The following is a 23,388-nucleotide window of genomic DNA, read 5'->3' as shown; positions in this document are numbered from 1 at the left end:
ATAAATGCTAACATCGTGTCCCAAAATGATTCAAGTTTAACTGTTTGTGATAATCTCTTTTTTCTTGGCACACTAATGTGTTAAGTTTCAAGAAATGTTCCAGATGTGCCAAGCCGGGACTGGCTCAGTGTGAGCTAACTGAGGAATTAGCAATTCTATAATTGGCCGTTCTGTCAGAGGGTCTGACATCCTGAGATGATGAAGTGGACACTAAGTGATTTGTCTCCTGCTCTGTCTCACAATGTGCCTTCAGTACTTAATTAGAACATCCACTGTCTCCTGTTCTGCACCTTACACCATACTCTTCCTACGCTCCATAAAATCTTTCTTCTCTCGAAAGGAATGTCATTGATTAGCAACTGTGCCCCTACACCAGTGTTGGTGTTAAAACTGGTGCAAGCTGTCTCCTCTGCCGACACATTTTGACTTGTCACAGTAGGGTATAGGTACGTAGGCAGGTGTAGTTAATAACAGTAAAGAAACCTCTCTTCTATTCAAGTGTCCCTGTGGGGTGTCATATTAAACTAAGTTACCAGGGACCCCAACATGAGGCAATTTTACATTATTAGCACAATAAGTTATTACTGTTGCCGTTCTCTTATTTCTTGTATCTAAAACAATATAAAAGCCTCTGGAAGGTGCTGGTGTAGTTTAGTTCACTCCTGCAGTAGGGTGGGCAAAAACAGTTTGTCTCTAAATGTGATACTTTTCAAGTGAACTTTGAAGCAATCATTTAATCATTTAGCAGTCATTAAAAAAGAAAAACAGTAAAAGACTAAAATTACTAAATGACTAAATGACTAAATTTGCTGCAGTTTACATTGGAAGGAGATGCCTTATTGTATTTATTATAAATATTCTAACATATCATTTAACTTATTACAATTTTAAGATGCTTGCAATACAATGTTTTTGTAGTCATAACTTTTTAAATATGATCAGTTACTATGGCGTTTTGATGATTTTGACTGATGAAAATAAACATTCAGCAGGATCAGAAAAGTTTAATATCTCAGACTGAGTTATTACTTAAAATGAGTCCTGTATGTTGCTGCACTTGTTGGACTTGCACTTGTTGGAAACTAATTCACCTAAATTCTGTAAATAAAACATGATTCCACTGAAATCTTATCAGCTTGTCTTTTATTATGAAAATCCAGCAATACAGGAATCAATTAACAGGGGTAAGATGTGAGATAGCTGTCCACTTTTGTGTTGTGCTCAGGATAAAATAAGGACCTCGAAACCTGAGACACAAGAGCCTGAAATACACTGAGATTTAAGATTATGCAGACTTAAATACATTTAAAACACTTCATTACTAATTACTGTGATTCACAAGTTTACACTTGTTGATTCAGTTATTCATTCAGGCGTGAAAATTGATGTATTAAAAAGGGGAAGCGCACCTACTGAGACTGCATACAGCATATACAGGACCCAGCTGTTCATGCTAAACCACTGGTCCCAGTAAGCCACGACAGTGAGCCAGTGATTCTTGGCTGCAGTCGAACCATCCTCTCTGCTCCACCCCACATCCTGGGTTTGGTTATGTTATCTTTATGTTTTGTTTTGCATCTTATACTGGCACCCGCACCTTTCACTCATGCACAATACCCACCACTGACTATACTAATTACCAAACACCCCATGTTGTAAATATTTAATTTGGCACTTTTATTTGGTCTGATAATATATTCTTTATTAATTGCTACCTGTGTCCCTATTGTTGTGGCCACCTGAGCCAGGCTAACTTTGTTCTAGTCTTTATGCTATGCTAGGCTAACTGTCTCCCAGATGCACCTCCATCATACAGACATGAGAGTGACATCTTTAGCTCTCAGCAAGAAAGCAAATAAGCATGTTTCCCAAAATGTTCCTTTAAAGGAATTTTAGGCATCTCTTCAGCAGTGAGGGAACATAACAGTCAACAGGTATTTTGACCTTTTAAACTGCTTGTCCTTGCCCAAGGGAGGTCCATTAAAGTGTGTCCCATAGCTATATCTGAAGTTGAGTATCTCAGAAAGTATGGCTGAGTTGCCATTCAGTATTGTTCAAGGTTAAGCTTTGAGAAGACTGCCACTTAGAGGCCTGTGATGATTGGATTTGGGGGCACAGTTGCCTTTGGATTTAGGATTAAAAGAGTAGAAATATGACTGCAGATACTTTACATTTTGTGTATGTATGAATACAGCGGCGTATGTTTGTCTCTCCTACCAGAAAAAAAATAGGATAAACCCAATAATGTTTTCAAAACTCTCTGAATTTACCTCCAATGTCCTTCATCACTGTCCTCTATGTTTTCTTGCTTGCGTGCTCCTGCACTCTCCTCTGCCCCCCAAATACCCACCCCCACCCCCCGGGGCGGTGCGCTTGCCCTGACAATGCAGCATTATGGAAATAAATTGTTCCATTAGGTGCATTGTGTTCTGTCATCAGGCCAACCACACTGAGTTATTAATGGACACAGCCGCCGCTTTGATTAAGACTGAAGATTTATGAAAAGACACGCACTGGTGGCGTATATCCCAACATGATTTCCCTCACAGAGGTGTGTTCTCACGGAGATACACTCACAGGAAGTGGCTCTATGAAGGTCACCAAACTGGAAGACACTTGTATAATTTGACAGTTTTCTAATGTCACTTTTGGATAGTTTCACACTGATCGTCGTGGTGGCAAAGACATGCTGGAAACACACTATAAAATGTGAATGACTGTCAGAACTATCAGGTGAAGTCTTTTAAAATTTTCAAGATGTAGTCAAAAAATCATTTACTGTTTTATTCTTTATCCTCCAGTGACTGTGAGTTGGGCTGTGAGTGCTTCTAAAATGCAAGTGACCTACAACAACGTGCTGCTCACACTACGCCCTCTGTGTAGACACAGTGTTCGTTTTTCTACCACCACCACCACTTCTGTCAGGCTGTAGTTAGTCACAGCAGTGTCTAAATGAGAACATCAGCATGCTAACATGACATTTGCTCAATTTCACTTAATTTAAAAAGGGACTAATTATAAGTTTTCGCTGCCACTGATCATGGTTTCTTGCTGGGAGCGGGTGGTGGTGATTGTCGCTTGACAAGAGCTTCATGCATTGTTTTCTTTATAGTACAATAGGTTATAATACACTCTTTGAGCAGCGTTATGTCTTCAGGATAGACAGGCAGCTACAGCGAGTCGCTATCAGAAAGTGACAAGACTGACTGGAAGGGCCGGGACTAGCTGGTTTGCATGCTAACTTAAGTAGAAGAAAACAAGTGATAGCAACAAGAGTTAACGTTGGCAATGCTTTCCACCACTGGAGACAGCTCTTGTTTGATGCTGAACTCGCAACATTTCTTCTAGACTGGTAAATAAACGGCTGTTAATGCTAAAGTTGGCTATGTAGCAATAGCAAAACTTGCAAATTCCTTTAATATTGCTAGCGTTGCTGGTATTTGGTCATAAACCAAATAAATAAGTAAATATGAGAGCACACATAAATGTCTGTACCAAATTTCACAGCATCCAAAAGCTGGACCATCTGGACCAAAGTGGTCGCGGGACTGACTAACCATCATTGTCATCCCTAAGGTCATGCCACTAGCATGGGTAGACACTGGACAGATAAACAGAGAGATCCCATCTTCTTCCAGTAATATTACATATTACCAGGGGGAAGATGTGGACGTGAGAGTGTTTTTAAAAGAGTTCCTAGTTTAGAGTCAGGTACATCACCTTAAATCTAATGTGAGCATATGTTTCAAATTTATAAGCAACCTTTCAATGTCACAGTGCCAAACAAGCTCTTAATGAGCAATTGTTTTGGCCAACTCACAAATAAGACTTCTGTAAGACCTTATGCTGCTGTAATAGTAAGTTTCTCTGAGCGCAGCGAATCAGAACAGTATGCAGGCTACATGTTGTTTCAATATATAAACCTTCACTCATTTTGTTTGTATCATACAGGCCTTAGTCATTCCCTCTTTACAATACAGGTAGGTGTGTGTGTGCGTGTGTGTGTGTGTGTGTGTGTGTGTGTGTACATGTGTGCGTGCACGCGCGCACACACACAAGTACAAGTGTGACTGATCCCATTTATCAGTCCAGTTAACCCTTGCCAGCAAATAGTAATACGGCGCAGGAGACCAGAGGGGGATGCAGGCACTTGCTCTAATTAAATCCCCCCTTCCACCTACCCACACCTATACAGACTGCCTCCCCTCCTCCGGCAGGAGAGACGCTGACCTTCCAACCCAGCCTTCCCCCTGCTGCCTGCATCTCCCACCTCAGCTCTGCAAAATGCAAAGTGACACAAGGAAACAGTTTTAAGCTCCAATGGGAGTTTAAACCTCAATGTTTAACATCACTTATTTAGGCTAAAGCAAAGACTCATAACCTCTTTTGATCTTAAACTTCTGTTTTGAATTGAAATTAATTTGTCCCATCAGCATCAAACAAATAAGGGACAGTTCTCGTTACTCACTTCTCATTGTTCATAAATGAAAAAAAAACTGCGAACTGGACTGCGAAAAAATTTGGTTCAGCCATTCATGTCCCCTAAATGATAAACTGCCAACACTTTGGTGATCTTCCCTTACTTTTCCCATAATGCCGTGATGAGGTCAAAATTTGCATGTGTCCAATTCTTTCAAACTAATGGACATTCCCATGAGCCTCAGGGGTTTTTTGTACTTTGTGTTTAGGACTTATTACTAAATGTCTCTCTCACTTTGACAGATGAATGAAAAATTGTGGCCACAAAGCAGGAAACAAATCTGTTTAAATTCTTAGGAAAACAGGATCATTGTGGTCAACTGTGAAATACTTTTCCTACATTGATAAATTTGAGGTTTTGTTGTAATAACTATATTTACTTTCCCAGGACTGTTGAGCTAATCGACATATGATGATGATGCTTTTCCCCTTTCAGCTATGTAAGCCTTCTCCGAGCTGTTGACCTTTCCTAATCCAGCCTGTTCTCAGTGTGAGTGCCATATGATCTTAATGCTGACGCAAAATAAACGTTTCCTTCCTTCACTTGTGAAGTAATTCAGTGAATAAACTGGAATTAATATGAATAAGTGTTTGCACTGGTATGAAGGCGTAAAGCTGGCCTTTGTGCGGCATGCTGGGTTCAAAAGAGGGTTAAGAGCAGGGTAATCTGTTTGGCTGACAGCATCAAAGCGGCAGGCCACACTAATACAGTCCCAGGATGAGGCGTAGTCACAGTGGCTCCTTCCAGTGTTTGTGAGGGTTACACATGAACTTGCATGACGACATGTAGGTACAGGTATCTGTATTTGTGTGCGCACACAAATATGCACAAATTATAAGAAATAATCCAGTCTGAACTGTTTAATAATATGTATATATATATATATATATATATATATTAAAGTTAATCATGCATTTCTGGGCCCATTGTGAGTTTGGTAATATGTGAATCACAGCTACGATTTTATTAACACAAGTATCAAGTATCTCACAACGCAGTAATAAATGCCAAATGATTACTCCATCAATCACTGTTCTTTCAACACACGCATCACTGATGAAGTCCATCGTAAAAAAGGCAGATAATTAGTGTATTTACTAACATTTTCTAAAGGTTCTAGCAGTTTCTAAGGAAAAGTCTCTTTCTTCTTTGTCTGCATGACAGAATGGCACTTTACTATGTGACAGCTATTTCGAATGTAATGCAGAAATTGTATAAACTGTGTTTAATTGTACGTGCTCCAGATGTTCTGGAAAGAGCTTCTTTAACTGATGAAGCCGAAACTGCTGTATGAAGGTCACCAAACTGGAAGACACTTAGTCAAAAATTTGACAGATGCAGGACAGTTTTCTAATGTCACTTTTGGACAAGTTTCACACTGATCATCACGATGGCAAAGACATTCAGTAAACACACTATAAAATGTGAATGACTGTCAGAACTATTAGGTGAAGTCATTTAAATGCAAATACCAGTAAACACAATCCCAGCCACTAGGTTTTTACATTAACTTTTGCAAAAAAAGAAAAAAAAAAAGCATTATTGGACAATAAAGTTTAGATTGGTTGCCTTCGAAAAAAATCTTTTGGACGCTCTGGATGCACAAACAAACAGTTCCTTGTCACAACTGACAGAAGGGATTCAGGTCATTTTCTACATTTGTATTCCATTTGCATAAAACTAAAGAGATGCTAGTGTGTGTCTGCATTCAAGCATACAGAGGGTCACGTCAACATCTCATTTATGTAATGGCTTCACATTTATCGCACCCTGACATGACTGACAGCTGGAAATAACATCACTAACATTTAAATCGTTGTCCTTCTCTCTGCAGAGTAATACATCCTAAGTGATGCATATTCTACCAACAAGCTATTTCTACACTCATGTACTACATCTTTACTCCACCTTTCTCAAAAACACACACACACACACACACACACACACACCCTTTCACTTTCTGCATCTCATTTTACTGTCCCCACAGCCTCACAGTGTCACTGTGCTATCCAATTGGCATAATTGAGTCAGGTCAGATGATAAAGAGACCTATAACAATCAATGCAGGTGAAATAAAAAACAGCTCCCAGTTATTACTTTTGGCCTTTTCCAACGTCAATCAATGCCCCTCCCCTACACACACACACACACACTCTCGCACACACACATCAGTTTAACAGACTGGGACTGTTGCGTTTATTTGAAGAAAACATTTGACGTCTCAGAAAGAGAGTGAAGAGACACAAGGAGGTGAAGGCAGCAAAGGAAGAAGAGGTTCAGCAGTATCAGAGCTGAGATAGATGAGATGCGACAGGCTGCCACTCTTCTCATCAGCATGACACAGCTGTCACAGCCCTATTTCAGGAAAATTAAACAGCCTTACGGTAAACTGGCCTGCCCAGGGGGGGAGGGGCTGGAGGAGTAGGGAGTGTGTATGTGTGTGTGTGTGGAAATGAATAAGCTTGTAGTATGCAGATGGGCTTTCTGCTTCTCTCCTCCCCCAGTCTGTTCCCCTCCTTCAAGCACCATCCTCTCCTTTTGACATGGTAATGGCTCTAAATTGATGAAGACACTTCACTCATTCAGTGACAACTCTACTGGCAAGCGACATAAACACTTCCACCACGCCTCCTCATCCATCACTCATGAAGCCCCTCCCTTCTGCCTGCTTGGTATTGTGGCTGGGGCGGGAAATTGTTTAATCAGCTAATTTGCTCTTCTTTGGCCATCGTTAATGACCATGCCACCTCTGGATTATCTTGTCATCCCATCCTCTTAATCAGCTCTGATGAACTGCTCATCAAACTATTATCCTCCTTTTGCCTTTGACACGCTTAGCAAAGGTTAAAGGCCTGTAATTAAAACTAATCTGTTGGGTCACATTTCTCTCTTTAATTGGCAGAATAGAGGCTGTTTCAGACACGTTTCTACAGTGGCCAAGAGACCTCAACTCTTCTCGCACTGAAAGTTCAGAAAATGCAAGCCAATGAAGAAAATGCTTGAAATAAATAAAACAAAAATGTCATAAGGATCTGTGCCACAAAAGCAAATAGAGAAATGGTGTGTATTCACCAGTTAGTTTGCTTACGTTTTGTTTATTTTCAGTGATCTTGCTCCAAACACTGCCTATGTGTTGTTAAAGTATCTATATGTCTATGTGTGTCTTCCTCATAAACAATAGAAACTAAAGTCATATTCCTTGTTTGGATAAACATACTTGGCCAATCAAGCATATTCTGATTTATTTTTTTTATATATGAGCATATATTTCTGAAGGGAAAGTAAACTGAGGGATGAGTTATGAGGACCAGAACTGAGAACCACTACCTTAAGAATCTGCAAAGCTGCCATAACCCAACCATGATTTCACTTGTGTGGATTTCAGTTGAAAGTTTATTTAAGACACTTTCTCTTTTAAGAACCGTGACAAAAATGTTTATTTCTTTTTCATATTTATAGTAACACTTGAAATTTGTGTAAAATTTCTATATTGGTTATTGTTGGCTTCATTTAAAAATATCGGCAGTGGTATATTATATATAATTAATGGATTCTACATTTCTTTTTCAATTTTGCTGAACTGAATGAACCTTGGCTGAAAGTACAATTTTTAATAGATTGTATCTCATAAAAAATGCAAGCATTTTTCTAGTGTGTATCCATACTGGTAGGGAACACTAGATTACGACTTATGAGCTAAAGATCTTGTCCTAGCTGCCTGTTAAGCCACTTTCTTGCTGTCTCAGCACAGCCATGCATCTCCACTGTAGGTGAAAGAGTTGTGATGCCTTTAAAAGAATTCATAACATCCAACCTGTACTGACCTTATACGGCAAATAAAAACTATCGATCCTGCCTCCCCAACTCCCACTTTAAAAGACTTATTGTGGAGCTCCATTTCATCTAATCACTTGGCAAAAGAGTCCAGGGTCTAAATAAAGAAAGAATAAATAAAAAGTCCCTGGGCCAACGTGTTGCTCTCACCTTTGCAGATGAAATTACCCGAAAAGCTGTTACAAATCAATATAATCAATGCAATCAGCTAACTGACACAGGCAATCTCCTGCCAGTAAGTAAAATACCCCCGGTGGAGATCTTTCAATCTTCAGTGCCATAATTGCCCCCAAGGGCGACGTTAGGGTGTAGCATTTTGTACACTTAATTAAATTAGTGAGCTCTGTGGACAGGGTGGGTTGCTGATCTCACAGAGAACGGATAGGTCTGGCCCTGTGCCAGTAATTAAGGCAATACCTTTACTGATTACGCCAATCCCCCTTAATGAACTCATTATGCATTTTAACCCAAACACTCCCATGAATTAATGAGCACAAAGAAAGCTCCTGGACGGAAAGAACCCCCCGATCACGAACACAAGCCATAACTCATCCACTCACTGGGGTAGACGTAATGTCCATATTTCTCCCTCTTTCAGCTGCAGCCAAGGCTAATTTGGACTTGAGTGACAGCAAAAGTTCCGGGTCTGTACACATAAAGCTTTAAAGAAATAAGATCCCTCGTCTGGCAAGTAACAACAGAAACTTTACTGGGCGACTCTAAAAGGTCTCACTGGAATCATATCTGAATTCACTGTATTTCGGAAACTTTTTGTATGGTCATTTTGAACAAATACGACTACATGCTCACACCCACATGGGGTTCAAACATATGTGTTAAATGATTTAAAGAGACCTAGGAGCACTGCAGGGTGGGAGCAGCTCTGTGCTGACCCATAATGCTTTGCTAATTAAATAATTCACTAATTGATTCATCGCCAAATCAATAAAGCCTGTAGATGGTTTATGGTGTGAGAGCTAAAGTGTGTTTGTGTCTGAGGACTTGGGTTGGGTTACAAATGAAACACACACACACACACACACACACACACACACACACACACACACACACACACACACACACACACACACTAGATATGCCGAACTGAATGACAAGCAAAAGCATGAAATTGGTGCTAAAATGTAGGCAAACATTGAGTTGACCTTGCGCTTGTGTTGTATGACATCATTTCAGGCACTCACAGGCAAATGATAGTGAATACAAAAAAGTGGGGATGGAGAGCGACAGTGAGTGAGTGAGTGAGTGAGTGAGTGAGTGAGTGAGTGAGTGAGTGTGTATGTGTGGGCACGTTGAACCCATAAACACAGCTCCGTCCTGAGCCAAGTCCCAGGGGAGTCTGGGGTTTGTAGGTGGGCCTGAGGAAGAAATGAGCCGGGATATCATTAATTAAAGTGTAATGAATCCTCAGGGTGTTTGTGTATAGAAGGGCATCTGCACTGTAAATATGTGGTATGTTGTGTATACTTTATGACTGGTCATTTGAGTGTGTGCGTTTGTGCCTGGTAAGGTAGGAATTACCTTCGAAAGTAATTGGGACAGCAGTGAAATGTGACATCTGGCTGATCTGAGTGGACGTACAGGTTGTAAATCCAGCTACATGAGCAGTTTGATATTTGTTTTCAAGCATGTCTGCACAAATCCGTACACAGACACACAGAGAGGCGCAGAGAACAGCCACCGGTGCTCAATACTTTCAGATGAAGGTTGTGCTCGTTTGTCCATTAATTTGAGACTGAGCCAACTTCATTTAAAAAGTGAAGCATTTCTCATTTAATGTGAAAGTGCATTAATACTGAAAAAACTAGCCTGTTATTTCAAAAGCTCTAAATTAAGAGTGTTACACCTGAATAACTCAGAAACGACACTTAAAAATAGTCACTTCTCTTGACTCAACCATCACCAATACATGAGACACGTTTGTTGGTGTTTGAGTGCACAATGTATTCCCAAGGCATGAATGTCACAAGTAGTGATCTTTGCAACTCTAAATGGCCGAATTTATCACCCAAGCAGTTGCACATTATATTCTGATATAATAGCCTCCAATCTTTTCAGACAGTTTCAAAAGATTTTGAAAGATTGGATGCTAATTAGCTAGTGATGTTGGGCACTGGTGTTGGGTGAAAAGGCCTGGCTTGCAGTCAATGGTCCAGTTCATTCCAAAGGTTTCGGATATAAGGTCAGGGCTCTGTGCAGGCCCGACAAGTTCGTAAGCACTAAACCTGGCACAGAGGCACCCTGATGCTAAAACTGGAAAGTGTCTCCCCCCAAACTGTTGACATAAAGTTGGAAGCACACTATTATCTAAAATATTATTGCATGCTGCAGAATTAAGATTTCCCTTTACTGGAAATAAACGTTAATTACTCTTTCACCAAACTTCATGGCTGGCACTATGAATTCAAAGAGATAGCTTCTGAGATTCTCCTGAGATCCACCAAACCACAATTCATCCATCAGACTGACAGATAGCAAAGCATGATTCATCGTTCCAACACAACAACACCTTCAAACCATTTCCGGGTCCAATGGTGGTGTGTTTTACACCACTCCATTCAACGACTGGCACTGCATGCAGTGAATTTAGGCTTGAGTGCCACTGCTCAGCCATGGAAACACATGTCATAAATGTCTGGAACTGGGTAGTAAGTAGCCTACTGACAGACAACCAATGAGTTTTACATACCTCAGAACTCTGTGGTCTCATTTTCTGAGCTTTTGTGGCCCATCGTTTCACAGCTGAGGTGTTGTGGCTTCCAGACATCACGCCATAATGTGGAACAGCAATCACAGCTGACCGGAGCAAATCTAGCAGCCAGTGGTGGAATTAACCTGAGTACACTTACTTCATTACTGTATTTAAATACAAATTTGAGGTACTTGTACTTGAATATTTCCATTTCGTGTAACTTTCTACTTCTACTCGACAACATTTCAGTGAAAAACATTGAACTTTTTAAGTCCACGACATTTATTTTACAGATTAAAAGGGGCTTTATGCTTAATAGTAACTACAGCACAGATTTTGGCTTTTAGTTCAGCCATGTCCTGCATTGCTGGCATCCCCTTAACACTAGACGCATGCATCCTACTACGTGATTGGGCCATTGTCCATATCTAGTACTCTGTGGTTTATGGTGTAGCTTTGCATCCTACACACATGGCTGTAAATAATGTGTAATTTCAGATGCAGAAATTATTATCCTTTTAGTGTTGTGGGGGGGCTGGAGCCAATCCCAGCTGACATTGGGGGAGGGCGGGGTAAATGTGAGAATGCAGAAATTAAGCTTTAATTACATCACATGCAAAATATAAGATTAGGTTATAAAATACGATGATTATAGATTGAAGTACCTAACAGTGTATAATATAGTTAAAATTTGTTCCATGTCAACCAACTACAGCAATCAAATGCTACTTACACATTAATGTATCAGAAATAATAATCTAGTAACATTATATATAATAGTGCAACAGTTATGGGGTAACTTTTGATACTTTATATACATTTTGCTAATAACACATTTTCAATGCAGGACTTTTGCTTATAATGGATACTTTAATATTGCAGTATTACTACCTTTACCTGAATAAGGGATGTGAATACTTCTTCCATCAGTGACAGCAGGGCAAAAAAATTATTAACTGACTAATTGGAAAGATGGTGATGTTCTATGTGACACTCTTCATGCTCTTTAATCTCTTCAGGATGACCCAAGTGTTTGTCAGCTGAGATTTCAAGGTTATGTGTGTGATGCACCCAAATTCACTAATTACAAGTGGTTTTCAAATACCTTTGGCCATATTATGTGCATCTGGATGACTACGTGGTACAAGTAATTGTATTTGGGTACTGCTTCACCTACAACGAATACTAAATACGATATATTGGATGTTGTTTCATTTCACAATTATATTCAAAACTGTGTCCACAGTGCTTCATATTTAACATTTATTTATCCTGTGCAGAGAATAAGAGATGAAAAATAATTTAAACAGAATTCTCAATCATCAAATAACACACTCTTGATTATAGTGTCTGAACTTTACCATTACACTTAAAAAACTGCTTAGTTAACCAGCAGCATGATACCAGTATTAGTTCGCCATTAACAACTACACAAAAAATTCATAGTCATTTGACATATCCAAACTCAGCATTAAAAAGATAATATATTTAAACAGTATGTCAATTACCATTCCAACAATTAACTGCATATAACTATCAAGGACCTTTCTCAGTTGTAATATGGCCCAATATCACTACATTACAGAGTCACAAAAGCATAAATCTTAACTTAAATGCCCAAGGTTTCAGTTGATCTAATAATAGTTTTAAAGGTACCATTTAGGTCTACTAGGAAAGACCATCTGATTCTTTGAGATGTGGGTGAACCCTGAGAGAACAAAAGTGTCAGACAATGTTTACACATGACAGGAAACCCAGAATTAAACACAAGGATAGCTGGAATGGAAAGAACTGTTTAAAAACACAATACAGTGAAAAGTGAAGTAAAAAAGGTTACACTGCAATGGCAAATATGACACCAACTTTGACTTAGTTAATAAAAACATTTGTGAGTTCATTTTCTATTGTTAAGTTGTGTAATACAACACCGACCCCTCCTCTTTGATTTCTTTTCTTTTTGTGTTAGCAGTAAGAACTCATTCATACATTACCAACTGTACAGACAAAAACATGGTCAATCACCACATCTGTATGTGGAGCAGGAGACTGTGATACTTGAGCACCTCTGTGTGTTCAAATGCAGCATTGCAGGTGAGGAGCACTCTGCCTCTTAACTTTTCCAGTGTGAGTGACAGTGTAGAGAAAAGCTAAAGGCAAAGTTATACGTTGATGATTACAGCACACATGCAACTACAAGTTGTTACACACACCAAACTCAGGAACTGAGATAAAAGGTAAAGGGAATTGGACCATATTTCCTCTTAGAAGGTAATGTAATCTTGATATGTACTGACCTCAGGTAGTTTCATCCACCGGAAAGTCTAACAAAGCATGTATGTTATCCCTTTTCTGATAAAAAAATAAAAATCAAAACTACTATTTAAAGACAAAAGAATACACTAAAAATATGCATATTTGCAAAGACTATAGCCAGGAGCCTGTTATCTTAGCTTAGCATAAAGACTGGAAAGAGGGGGAAACAGCTGGCCAGCTGCTGACCAGAGGCAACAAAATCCACCTACTAGCACCTATAAAGCCAACAAATCAAGACGTAATCTTTGTTTAATCCATACAAACACTAATGTGTAAAACAATAACCCTACACATAAGCACCCTCTAGAACTACTGACCACTTGTCTTTTTTACAGTTTGGTTTTTGTACAGCTTAGACAAACATGAGAATTAGAGAGTTTCAGAAGTGCTTGTAGGTGGAATTTGTTACCTTTGGACAGAGCCAGGCTAGCTGTTTACCCCTCATTCCAGTCTGTATGCTAGGCTAAGCTAACAGGCTGCTGCTCCAGCTTCACAATGAATGGACAGACATGAAAGTGTTATCAATCTTCCTATGAAACGCTCGGAGAAGGCGAATATGTGTATTTTTTACAATGCTGTACTGTCCCTTTAAGATTACAAGGTAAAGCCACTTCATTGTTAGAAGGAACATTTGACCCTTTCCAAAATCCTCTCATTTCAGGGTCAAAATAGATTTAAGGCCTTTCAGATTTGGTAAGTTTATAAGGATTCCAAGAGTCCAGTGTGATATGCAGGCTAGATTGGATCATTCAAACTAAAATCTCACACTGTTGCCAAGCTCCCCAAGCTGAGTGAAAGTCTGTACCTAGGCTTTTACACTGAAGTCAATAAATAAAAGGAATAATTTCAGGTCTAAAATAAGAGAGGTTCATTTATGTGTGCAAAGGTCTCAAGAGCCCAAATCTAGTGCACCGTGCAAGATCAGACCATGTTGGTGTGGGTGTTGGGGCTGCGACTCTGCAGGTCCTGTACCTGGTCAAGAACCCAATTGATGTTTGGTCTCTCCTGGGGATTTGACACCATTATGGAGCTCAGCAGGATCTGCAGGCCCTCTGAGTAACTGGACACAAGACAGACACCAAATTAGGACAAACTAAATTTGATCAGTGTGCAGGTATACAAACCTTAATAAATGACTTTAAAGCTTGAGCACAAACATACGGCAGTAACACAAATCAAATTATCATTATTAATTTGAATTGTTTGTTTTACACAAATTAAACAACAGGAAATTGGGTGAGTTCATACACAACAAAAATAACCTTAACTAAAAAAAAAATGAACACAACCTGTGTTTTCACATTACATCTTTGTTCAGTAAAAAATAGAATTAAACTACATTCAGTAGTTTGTACAGCAATTGGCAATTCAGACTATTAAACTTAAACTAAAGTTACTTTGGGGCACTAACATTTATAACATTTTTCTTCTCCTAAAGTTCTCAATGGAAGAAATGGCAGAACTTGTTCCTACTACTATCCTAGGCAGTAACCGTAACTGATAAATCAATGGGAAACTTTCTTCAAGTTAAACAGGAAGATATTGTTACAGTCTGAGGACTCACCTGCAAGACTGTGGGATGACCACTGGATTCTGGACAGCGAGGGCAACACTGTCCCCCTTCTGAAATACTAAGTCATATGGTCCCTCCAACATCATCATGCAGTAAAGCACACAGCCAAGTGACTGGAGTAAGGGAAGACCACAGCCGATGAGAAAAAGTAGTCAGTGAATGATCCACAGTCACTTAAGAAAACAAGATGCATAATATACACTGAAGAATGAAGAATATAAGGCTTTACCCAGACATCAGTGCGCTCATCTATAATGCAGTGGCTCTCTACACTGAAGAGTTCAGGAGCCCTGTAGGAAATGGTGCACCGCTGGGCAGCCCAGTCCTGTATGGTCATGGCTTCTCTAGTACCTCTAACCTGTAATAAATTCAGTTTTATTAAAGTCTTCACAGGGTAGAGATCATTTCAGAGGACATAATGTTCAGAAGATAAGCCTTAAAAAACACAGCCAAACCAGCACAAAAAAAACCAACACACTTTCTGGATATGTAAGTGATGCTCCGCAGGTAAGTTAAGCAACCTATGACTAATATGTTAATACTTATCCTTTAGCTTGACAAAGTCTTTAATTACTGTAATGATGTCAGTAATGTTAAGAGATAAACCAAAAACAGCAGATTGCCCAGTGTGAAATACGAGTGTTTTAAGGGGTACATTCAGTGCTACAAGCACCACAAATCATCACAAAACACCTAGGATGTTATAAAATGTGTTCTGATACATGATTGACAATATCCAGTGGCTGTTCAATATAATGTTCTAATCTGATGTTTTCAATTTGTGGCATTAAAAATGTTACTGTGCCATCTAGAGGTGGAAATCTGGACCTTCTTTCTCAAACAATGTCAAGTAAATTGAGTATTCACTCTCATAAACATTATCTGCACAGGGACTTGATGAGTTGCCACTAAATGTTGTGGTATTTGGAGTTGGACATTACCCGATATTGCAGACTACTTGTCTTAGCTTGCTTGCATCACTTTGCTTTAATTCTATAACCCATTTCTTAAATTTCGAGACAAATTGATAATGTTAAAAATTTACTTTTAATTTTGACAGATAAAATAATGGAAGTGATCATGACAACTTGCAACTTGCTCTTATATAGTAAGAGTAGAACCTTACAAACAAAACAACATCTTGCTTTGGTTGACTGACCTAAGACTCCAATTAAAACAATTTGGGCTTTGGGCGTTAAATCAATAATATCAATGCTTATAAAGTGATCAGTAAAATGTTATAAACTCTTTAATAGTCCCTTTGCCCTTACCTCAATCCTGGCACGATTCATAGAGCCCAGGTCCATCAGAACTGGCCTGTCATCCTCATCCAGAAGCACATTTGTGGGCTTCAGATCTCTGTCAAATCATAGCACATATATGGCATGTGTTCAGATGTCTGTAAATTGGTAATATAATAAGGAACACATAAGAGTTAGCATTTGTCAAAGTGAGTAAATGATAACATGAATGTTAAAAAATGGTCTGGCAAACAGTATCTCATTGACTAGGCTCACATTAAAATTCCTAACTGTGTTGGATTTCTCTGTTAAGTTTAATGTCGTTGGTCATACACAGTAAATGTATTTCACAAGGTGAAAGAACAACCACCCTTTATAGGAAACCTTCATTGGGATATAAAGTCGTACAAACTATCCTCAGCTAATCTTGAGCAGGTATTCTGTATTAAGTGCTGACTGGGAAGGTGCATAGTCCACAGTCATTTTTTACCTCAAACCATAAAATGAAACACACCGAATTTAATTCTGCTGCTGATTATGTTTCCCTTAGTTATTCTTATTTTCCATGTGTTCTCTGATTCACAAACCATTTTTTTAAACTTAAATATGGGAGTTCATCGTATTAAAATTAACATAGTATTTCAAATCAAAGTCATGAGACATATGCTGCAAGTGCTTCTTGCCAACCAGTGATTTAAGCAGTAAGGAACGAAAATTGTTTGGGTGAATCCATGGAAAACGATAATTAATTTTCCAAATGGCTGAGTCCCCATAGATCAGTTTCTGTCATTGTGCAGGGAGTGCAGATTTCCAGAAATCAAATCATTTCGACTCGAGACAGACACTGGTGCAGAACTACAAACCAGCACAAGAGTTTTTTCCTTGGTCCAATGCATGTAAATGTTTGTGTTGTGTGTGTGTATGTATGTATGTATGTGGAGAAAGATTACCTGTGTGCATAGCCTTTTTCATGAATAGCCTTAAGTCCAGAGCAGATGCCATGCAAAATTTGCAAAATCTGTTTCTCGGGCATTGAGCTCCCCTTGTCTCTTAGCTTCTCCAGAACAGACCATAGACTGCCTTTCTGTTCACACAAACAGAACAACATATCAGAGTCAGACAATTTCCCTTTAAGATTATTGTTGTCATAATAACTGCTGCAACTACTTACACTAATATAAGGTAGAAGTAACCAGGCTTCACTCTTGCCTCCTCGATCAACAAAGGTGTGTGCAACCAGGCTCAAGATGTTGGGGTGATTAAATATCTGATGCATCTCCACCTCTGTCTGAGCCTCCTGGCGACCTTCACGGTCGTGGCACAGGATCCTCTTCAGGGCATAGAAGCGCCCATCCTTTACCCCTTCAACCAGATCAACATAACTGAACCCACTAAAAAGAGAACAGAGAGTGGAGTGGAGCATATTAGTCCAAATTAGGCTTTAAAGGATCCTATGAAAAGACCAATATCAACAATGAATCTCTCCGTACTTCACAATTTCCCTAGTCTGTCTGTGGTTCTCAGCCCCATGCCCCATTTGTTCCTACTGAAAATGTCAGTCTTTAAAAACGAGTCACAAACATACAGTTTTCATTTGGTTCCACAGACAAAAGTCTTTTTATGGGATTTATTAACTAATTGACTAGCTACAAAATATCACCACATTTAAGTTTAAGTTAAATAGAGTATAAAATATACAACACGTCATCTTACCCTTCGTCTAGTTTCTGGATAAAGTAATATTTTTTGTTATCGATGGTGATGGAGCCACGGGAGCATATACACAGGGTCTGTCCCATCTTGACTGGTTCATTGTTTAACACGAAGCTTTTAAAGGGCCTGGAAGAAAAGGGGCAAATAGAAGTTACTTGAGAAACAGTCAAAGAAATACATTGACAGATATAATGTTACTTACTAGCTAAAAACATTAATTATTTAAAGCACACTGCGAGATACTGGGCTATTGTAAAAAAACATATGTTAACACACTTCACAAAGTGACAGATGAACTGTTAGGTTAGCTAACGTTGACGTGAGCTTAACAACTTCCAGGCTAAATTGGCCAAAATGCGACATTAACATCGATTTTTAATGCGAGCTAAATTTATAACTAATTATCTAGCATAATGGGCAGCTAAACATAACATACCAAAAGCATAATCACTGTCGTTATGGCTCTTGTCTTACCAGTTCGCTCTCTGTTTATCGAGTTAGCCATTAGCCTGCTGTCATACTTCCCCCATGCTCTTCTTCTTATATAAAGTGTGCACGACGCTTCGAGGAGACTAGCGACATCTGCCGACGAGTTGGAGAAGAACAATAATGGCGGATTACGAGCATAAACGCAAGGGTTGCACCGACGACGGAGGTGATATTTGAGCTGTTTTAACGTCTAAAAAATTTTAACAAATAAACAGTGTTTGGCATTAGCTTGATCTGTTGCCTACCTATTAAAATTAGCCACAACTAACATCAAACAGAGGAAACAATCGTAAAACTTCACAAAGCTAACGTAATGTTAACTGTATCCTTGGCTAGCTAATGCTAACGCGAAGCAACTTAACATCGTATTAACATTATCTATGTAGCTATGAAAGTTAGGCTGGCTGTAACCACTGGGCTAAAGTGACTGCTAATGTTAGCCAGGTAATAAAGCAAAGACTTGCTTCCAGCAGACGGGTCTCTTGTTAGCTTTCTAACATGGCGTCAGCCTAGCTAGTGTGCAAGTAGTTGACCAAAGCTAGTTACTGCAGGTTAACAATGTTACTTTTATCTGCTTTCAGACCCTGCATACAGTTCTCGTAAGTTAACGTAAACCTTGATATTATAGATAGTGTCTGCACTCACAGTCCCCAGGCGGACTTATAAACCACTAAGTTAAATGGCAAAGTGGAACCTAAGTTACCTTTGGTTCGTTGATGGCTAGGAACTTTTATTATTCTCCAGTTCACAGAAAACAGTTGTTCACCTTGGTGAGTTGTCTTGCCTCAAGCAGGGCCGCAGGAGGAGGGAGGCAGAGTGAAAACTAAGCCTGTCTCTTCTAGCACTGTGGGTGGAGAGGGGACTGCAGTCAAGCGCACATCCCAGCATCTCACACCAGAGGATGAAGATGAATCCTCGACAGACCCACCAGCACCCTGCAAAGTCTCCAAAATAGGCTTTAGCATGAGCAGTCAGATGGGGAAGAAGTCAAACCCCATATCTATCAAACTTGGAGCAACAGTGAGTGTGTAACAATGCTTGTTAACTGCTTTCACAGACTGTGTAAAAGTAACTGTAACCTGTATCAAAGACTGTGGTATATCTACACGGACACGCACCATAACATGAAAGTTAGGGCATGGATATAATGCTACCAGACACTCAAAAGAAGTAATTCACATAGCACACCCCTCAAGAGAGGCCCAAAAAGGATGAAGACCAAAATCCCTAACAGTCACAGATGCATACCGTTTGACTCTTACTGTCAACATGGTGCCAAAACAGTTGAGTTATTCTTGAGTCAGTTGATAGAACTAATAAATATATCATTCAAGTCAGCTATCAAGTAAAAATGCCAAATATTTTCTAGTTAAACTTATCAACTTCAAAGATTTTCGGCTTTTGTTTTGCATGTTATGAAGACTGTGAAGAAGTGTGATTCTGGTTGTGTTGTTTAATTTTGTTTCCCTAAATCTTATGTCCCCAACCTGTTTTAGAAACCCAAAGAACCTGTACCATCACTGCCTCCAAAAAAGGCAGGGCTGGCATCTGTTTTTAACGAAGACGATGATGTAAGTGCGCCTGCACACAGTAATTGAATGTTTGTATAAATGTATAAATAACAAATGTGCAGAGGTTGACTGTAACTTTCTCTTGACATGCAGAGTGAACCCGAGGAGATGCCCCCAGAAGCAAAGATGAGGATGAAGAACATTGGCAGGTAAATAGACACACATACATGATGTACCTAATAATTATTTCCTTAGCTTTTTAATTGCTACATTGCAAGTAATCATCTTACATGTTTCTGTTTGAGTTTGAAGGGATTAATCTCCTATCTTTTCAGGGAGACACCAACATCTGCGGGACCTAATTCCTTCAACAAGGGCAAGCAAGGATTCTCTGATCACCAAAAACTTTGGGAGAGGAAGCTGAAGGCCCAAGCAGACAAACTGTAAATGACTACCAGAGGTTTTGTCACTAATGGATCATTTTGTCTAGGTTAAACAGAGATATCTATGAAGGCTCACATGATTCCTCCCCGTAACCTCAGCTTTGACAACTTCTCATGTTTGCAGACATGCAATAGAGAATTATGTTAGCCTCTCCATGATACTCTGTCTGAACTCATGTTTACATGTCTAACCACTACCGGCTGATGCTAACTGAGAGGAGAGACACCAGGCCCCTGTGATAATAGGTGCAGAATGAAGAGATAGGACAAACAAATTAGCCAGAGTATTGCAAAAACTGTCTTAAATTTGCTGCAGTTGCTTTTTGCTGGCTAATGAGAAAATCTAGCATCTTAGAGCCTTCATGCCCCTTTTACAACATGCTTGCTCCTATGTGAAGCTGGTTAAGTGTGGTCCTGAGCAAGCTTTTAATTTGACCTGACTAATATTTGTGTAAAAATGTACATAGAAGTGTGATAATGTTTTATTTTTAAATCCACAAGTGGGAGTGTGATTTTGAATGTTATGTTAACGTGTGGAGCAAGCAGGGCATGGACTAGACTTTCATTTAGTTTGTCAACATCAATATACAACCCTGTGTTTTCACCAGCTGTGCCACCTCATAGGCAGCCTTTTCTTTGATTTTTAGGTTTTGTTTTATGTCTGAGCTTTGTGCCAGTATTTCTGGTTTGGCTGACTCAACACTGATTTCTTTCCGTTTCAATGAATCTGGCAAACTATCTGTGGGAATGTGTCTGTTTTCATTTCTATGTTCACAACTGAAGAACTGAATGTGTTTTTATTTGACAACTGTGAGAAGGTCATGACATGGATACCAGGGTGCTGGTAACGGTCACATCAGATGATATGTGAGTGGTTAAAATATAGGTTAGCAATGACTATGTACATTTATAAACTTTGTTCATTGCCAGTTTAACATCAGAAAGCCCACATTTCATAAATATAGCCCCAATCCTTTTAATTTAGATAAATGTTGTACCTCAGTGACTTTTCCTGTGCCTGAAACTATTTTTGGGAAATCCCCCTGATCAAAAATCTAAACTTTGAACTCCTCTGGGTTACCTCAATGTTGTGCAGAATTTCCTAAATAAATTACATCTATATCCACTGCTATGACCTGTTATATCAAACATAACTCTTGAACACAGTAAAAGAAAATAAAACATTTTGGATCATATATATTGTGTCAAATGTTTATTGCTGAACTACACGTCACAATATAAGTTTGTTGTACTTGATACTAATATACAAACAGATAAAGGCTGATATCTATGATTCTATTATTCTTCAATTACTAATAGCGTCCATTTAAAAAAAAAAAAAAAAAAAGTCCATGTACAAATCCTATATCTTTTGTAGTCGTTGCCTTTATGATTCAAATTGTTGAGTTGATAAGTGATTGATTGTTTCACAGGGGTGAGTGAATGTTTATTTTTGGTATGAAGGGTGACTCACTTTTTCCCTACATTTGAATATGACACGTTACTTACTATCATCATGGGGGTTTTCCTTTGACACATGGCTGAGCAGTTTCAGTTAACAGTGCATTAACCGAAGCTGCATTTCTATATTATACAGTCAATAAATATGCTATACACATACATATATGTAGACACGTGGAAAAAAAATGCAGTGTTATCATTGGTCCTGCATCAGTGATACCAGATTCACTCTGTGATCGGGCATTGCCTTTCTCAAAGACTTCCAGAAGTTGTGGGTGGCTCTGGAAGGTTTGCCTGATGTCCAATTCAGACTCGGTAGCACCTTCAACGCTCTTTGAACCAGTGTGGGCAGTGGGGAGTCCTGCTGGATGAGTGATGCTGACTCTCTATTGGTCTGTATTAGCAGGAGCTTAAAGGCAGAGTTTTGCAGCAAAGCCTAAAGATATGGACCAAATAGCAAATCATTAATGAACACTGAAAACCAGTGGTTTAAATTAATTCACACTTAAAACTGATTTATCATCATCAAGACAAACTTAACCTTTCATTACGACTCAGAATTTGTACTAAATCAGAGGATACGAGTGGTTTTGTTTGCGGCTTATGCTACGTCACATTTTCAAACTGATTTTCCCATCATCAACATAGCTGCTGGTTTCACTTTACATCAGTGAAAGTGCTAAAATTAAACCAGAGGACAAATTAAAATGGGTACTGTTATTTAGTCATATGTAACTAAAAATAAATGGAAGGCTGGAAAGTAGAAAAAATACTAAATAATAATTTACACATTGTATACTTTACTGCCAACCACAATTCAGACAGTAAAGTATACAATGTGTACATAATGGGGTAAAAATGTAAATCCTCCCAGTTATATAATGGCAGACGGGGTATCTGCAAGTATTGTCTTAAAAGCATTCACTTTAAATTAAAAGTAGGATTGTTGCGCCAGTGGATTGTGTGCAGAGGAGGTGGTTCAATTCTTTTTTGTGGAGTTCCAGTCATCACCATCAGACCTGCAGCAAACATAGTCACTGCTGAGGAAGCTCACTGTCTCAAAATGGGCAAGTGTCAACTTAAGCAAAAACTTAAATGAACTTAAAAGGACTGATAATTTTCATTTGGTAAATCCATCCAAAGTAACACTTACAACTGGGATTCTGGCTATGCTACATTTACATTATATGTGATGCATGGTGGTGATGGGGAAGTTTCCCCTGTTAATGACTCAAGAGCATTCACGGCATTACAATGGGTGTATGATTACAGACTTGGTCAGAATTGAAATACTCGATAGTATACAGTAAACCCATATCCACTAAACTTGGGCTTAATTACACTGTACAATGTAAGGCCTCCATATTTGTTTGTTTTCCCGACACTTTCACAATCGTAAATATGACTTGGATGTTGCTATTTACAAGTCAAAAACAAAAATTATGATAACATGCAATGAATGTGGCATAAGTATTCTACTTTCCCTGAAATATAAGCCTACCTGGACTCCTGATTCCAGTACAAACACAGCATTGCTGTTGCAGAGATAGTCAGCTGACAGGAGACAGATAAGCATTTGGCTTCTCTGTATTGCAAGGACCACATCATTTGTATATGCTG

At 39.0% G+C, this 23,388-nt stretch overlaps 3 protein-coding genes across 5 annotated transcripts in view; 1 reads left to right on the top strand and 2 right to left on the bottom strand.

Moving 5' to 3' along the window:
• Positions 1-12,273: 12,273 nt before the first annotated feature.
• stk16 (serine/threonine kinase 16) lies at positions 12,274-18,443 on the bottom strand. 2 transcript variants are annotated; one of them, XM_023414614.2, is made up of 8 exons: positions 18,339-18,443; positions 17,865-17,990; positions 17,323-17,542; positions 17,102-17,235; positions 16,182-16,269; positions 15,140-15,268; positions 14,902-15,023; positions 12,274-14,397 (listed from the first exon to the last, which is right to left on the bottom strand). In XM_023414614.2, exons 2-8 carry the CDS (start codon positions 17,948-17,950, stop codon positions 14,259-14,261), a joined length of 918 nt encoding a protein of 305 aa, XP_023270382.1. In that variant the 5' UTR covers positions 17,951-17,990; positions 18,339-18,443; the 3' UTR covers positions 12,274-14,258. The 2 variants fall into 2 exon arrangements, with proteins under 2 accessions (XP_023270382.1, XP_087032283.1); XM_087176157.1 differs by having other exon boundaries at positions 18,301-18,389.
• Positions 18,444-18,452: 9 nt separating this feature from the next.
• pcnp (PEST proteolytic signal containing nuclear protein) lies at positions 18,453-21,503 on the top strand. Of its 2 annotated transcripts, none has more exons than XM_023414616.2 (5): positions 18,453-18,519; positions 19,147-19,373; positions 19,850-19,924; positions 20,018-20,073; positions 20,200-21,503. In XM_023414616.2, the coding sequence occupies exons 1-5, from the start codon at positions 18,474-18,476 to the stop codon at positions 20,309-20,311; spliced, it is 516 nt and encodes a 171-aa protein (XP_023270384.1). In that variant the 5' UTR covers positions 18,453-18,473; the 3' UTR covers positions 20,312-21,503. The 2 variants fall into 2 exon arrangements, with proteins under 2 accessions (XP_023270384.1, XP_023270383.1); XM_023414615.2 differs by having other exon boundaries at positions 18,459-18,519; positions 19,144-19,373.
• A 2-nt stretch (positions 21,504-21,505) lies between these two features.
• The window catches only part of LOC111661141 (interleukin-18 receptor accessory protein-like), a 10,081-nt gene continuing 8,198 nt past the window's right edge, over positions 21,506-23,388 (bottom strand). The window contains exons 9-10 of the mRNA XM_023414613.2: positions 23,270-23,380; positions 21,506-22,204 (exon numbers count right to left, since the gene is read on the bottom strand). Coding sequence (XP_023270381.2) covers positions 21,965-22,204; positions 23,270-23,380 — 351 coding nt within the window. The 3' untranslated portion in view covers positions 21,506-21,964. The remainder of the gene's footprint in view (positions 22,205-23,269; positions 23,381-23,388) is intronic.

This window comes from Seriola lalandi, unplaced genomic scaffold (genome assembly GCF_002814215.2).
Source record: "Seriola lalandi dorsalis isolate HSWRI2012SDOR001 ecotype SW California unplaced genomic scaffold, Sedor1 jcf7180002054537, whole genome shotgun sequence".
Taxonomy (NCBI): Eukaryota; Metazoa; Chordata; class Actinopteri; order Carangiformes; family Carangidae; genus Seriola; species Seriola lalandi.
This window is presented reverse-complemented; position numbering and strand designations above follow the sequence as displayed.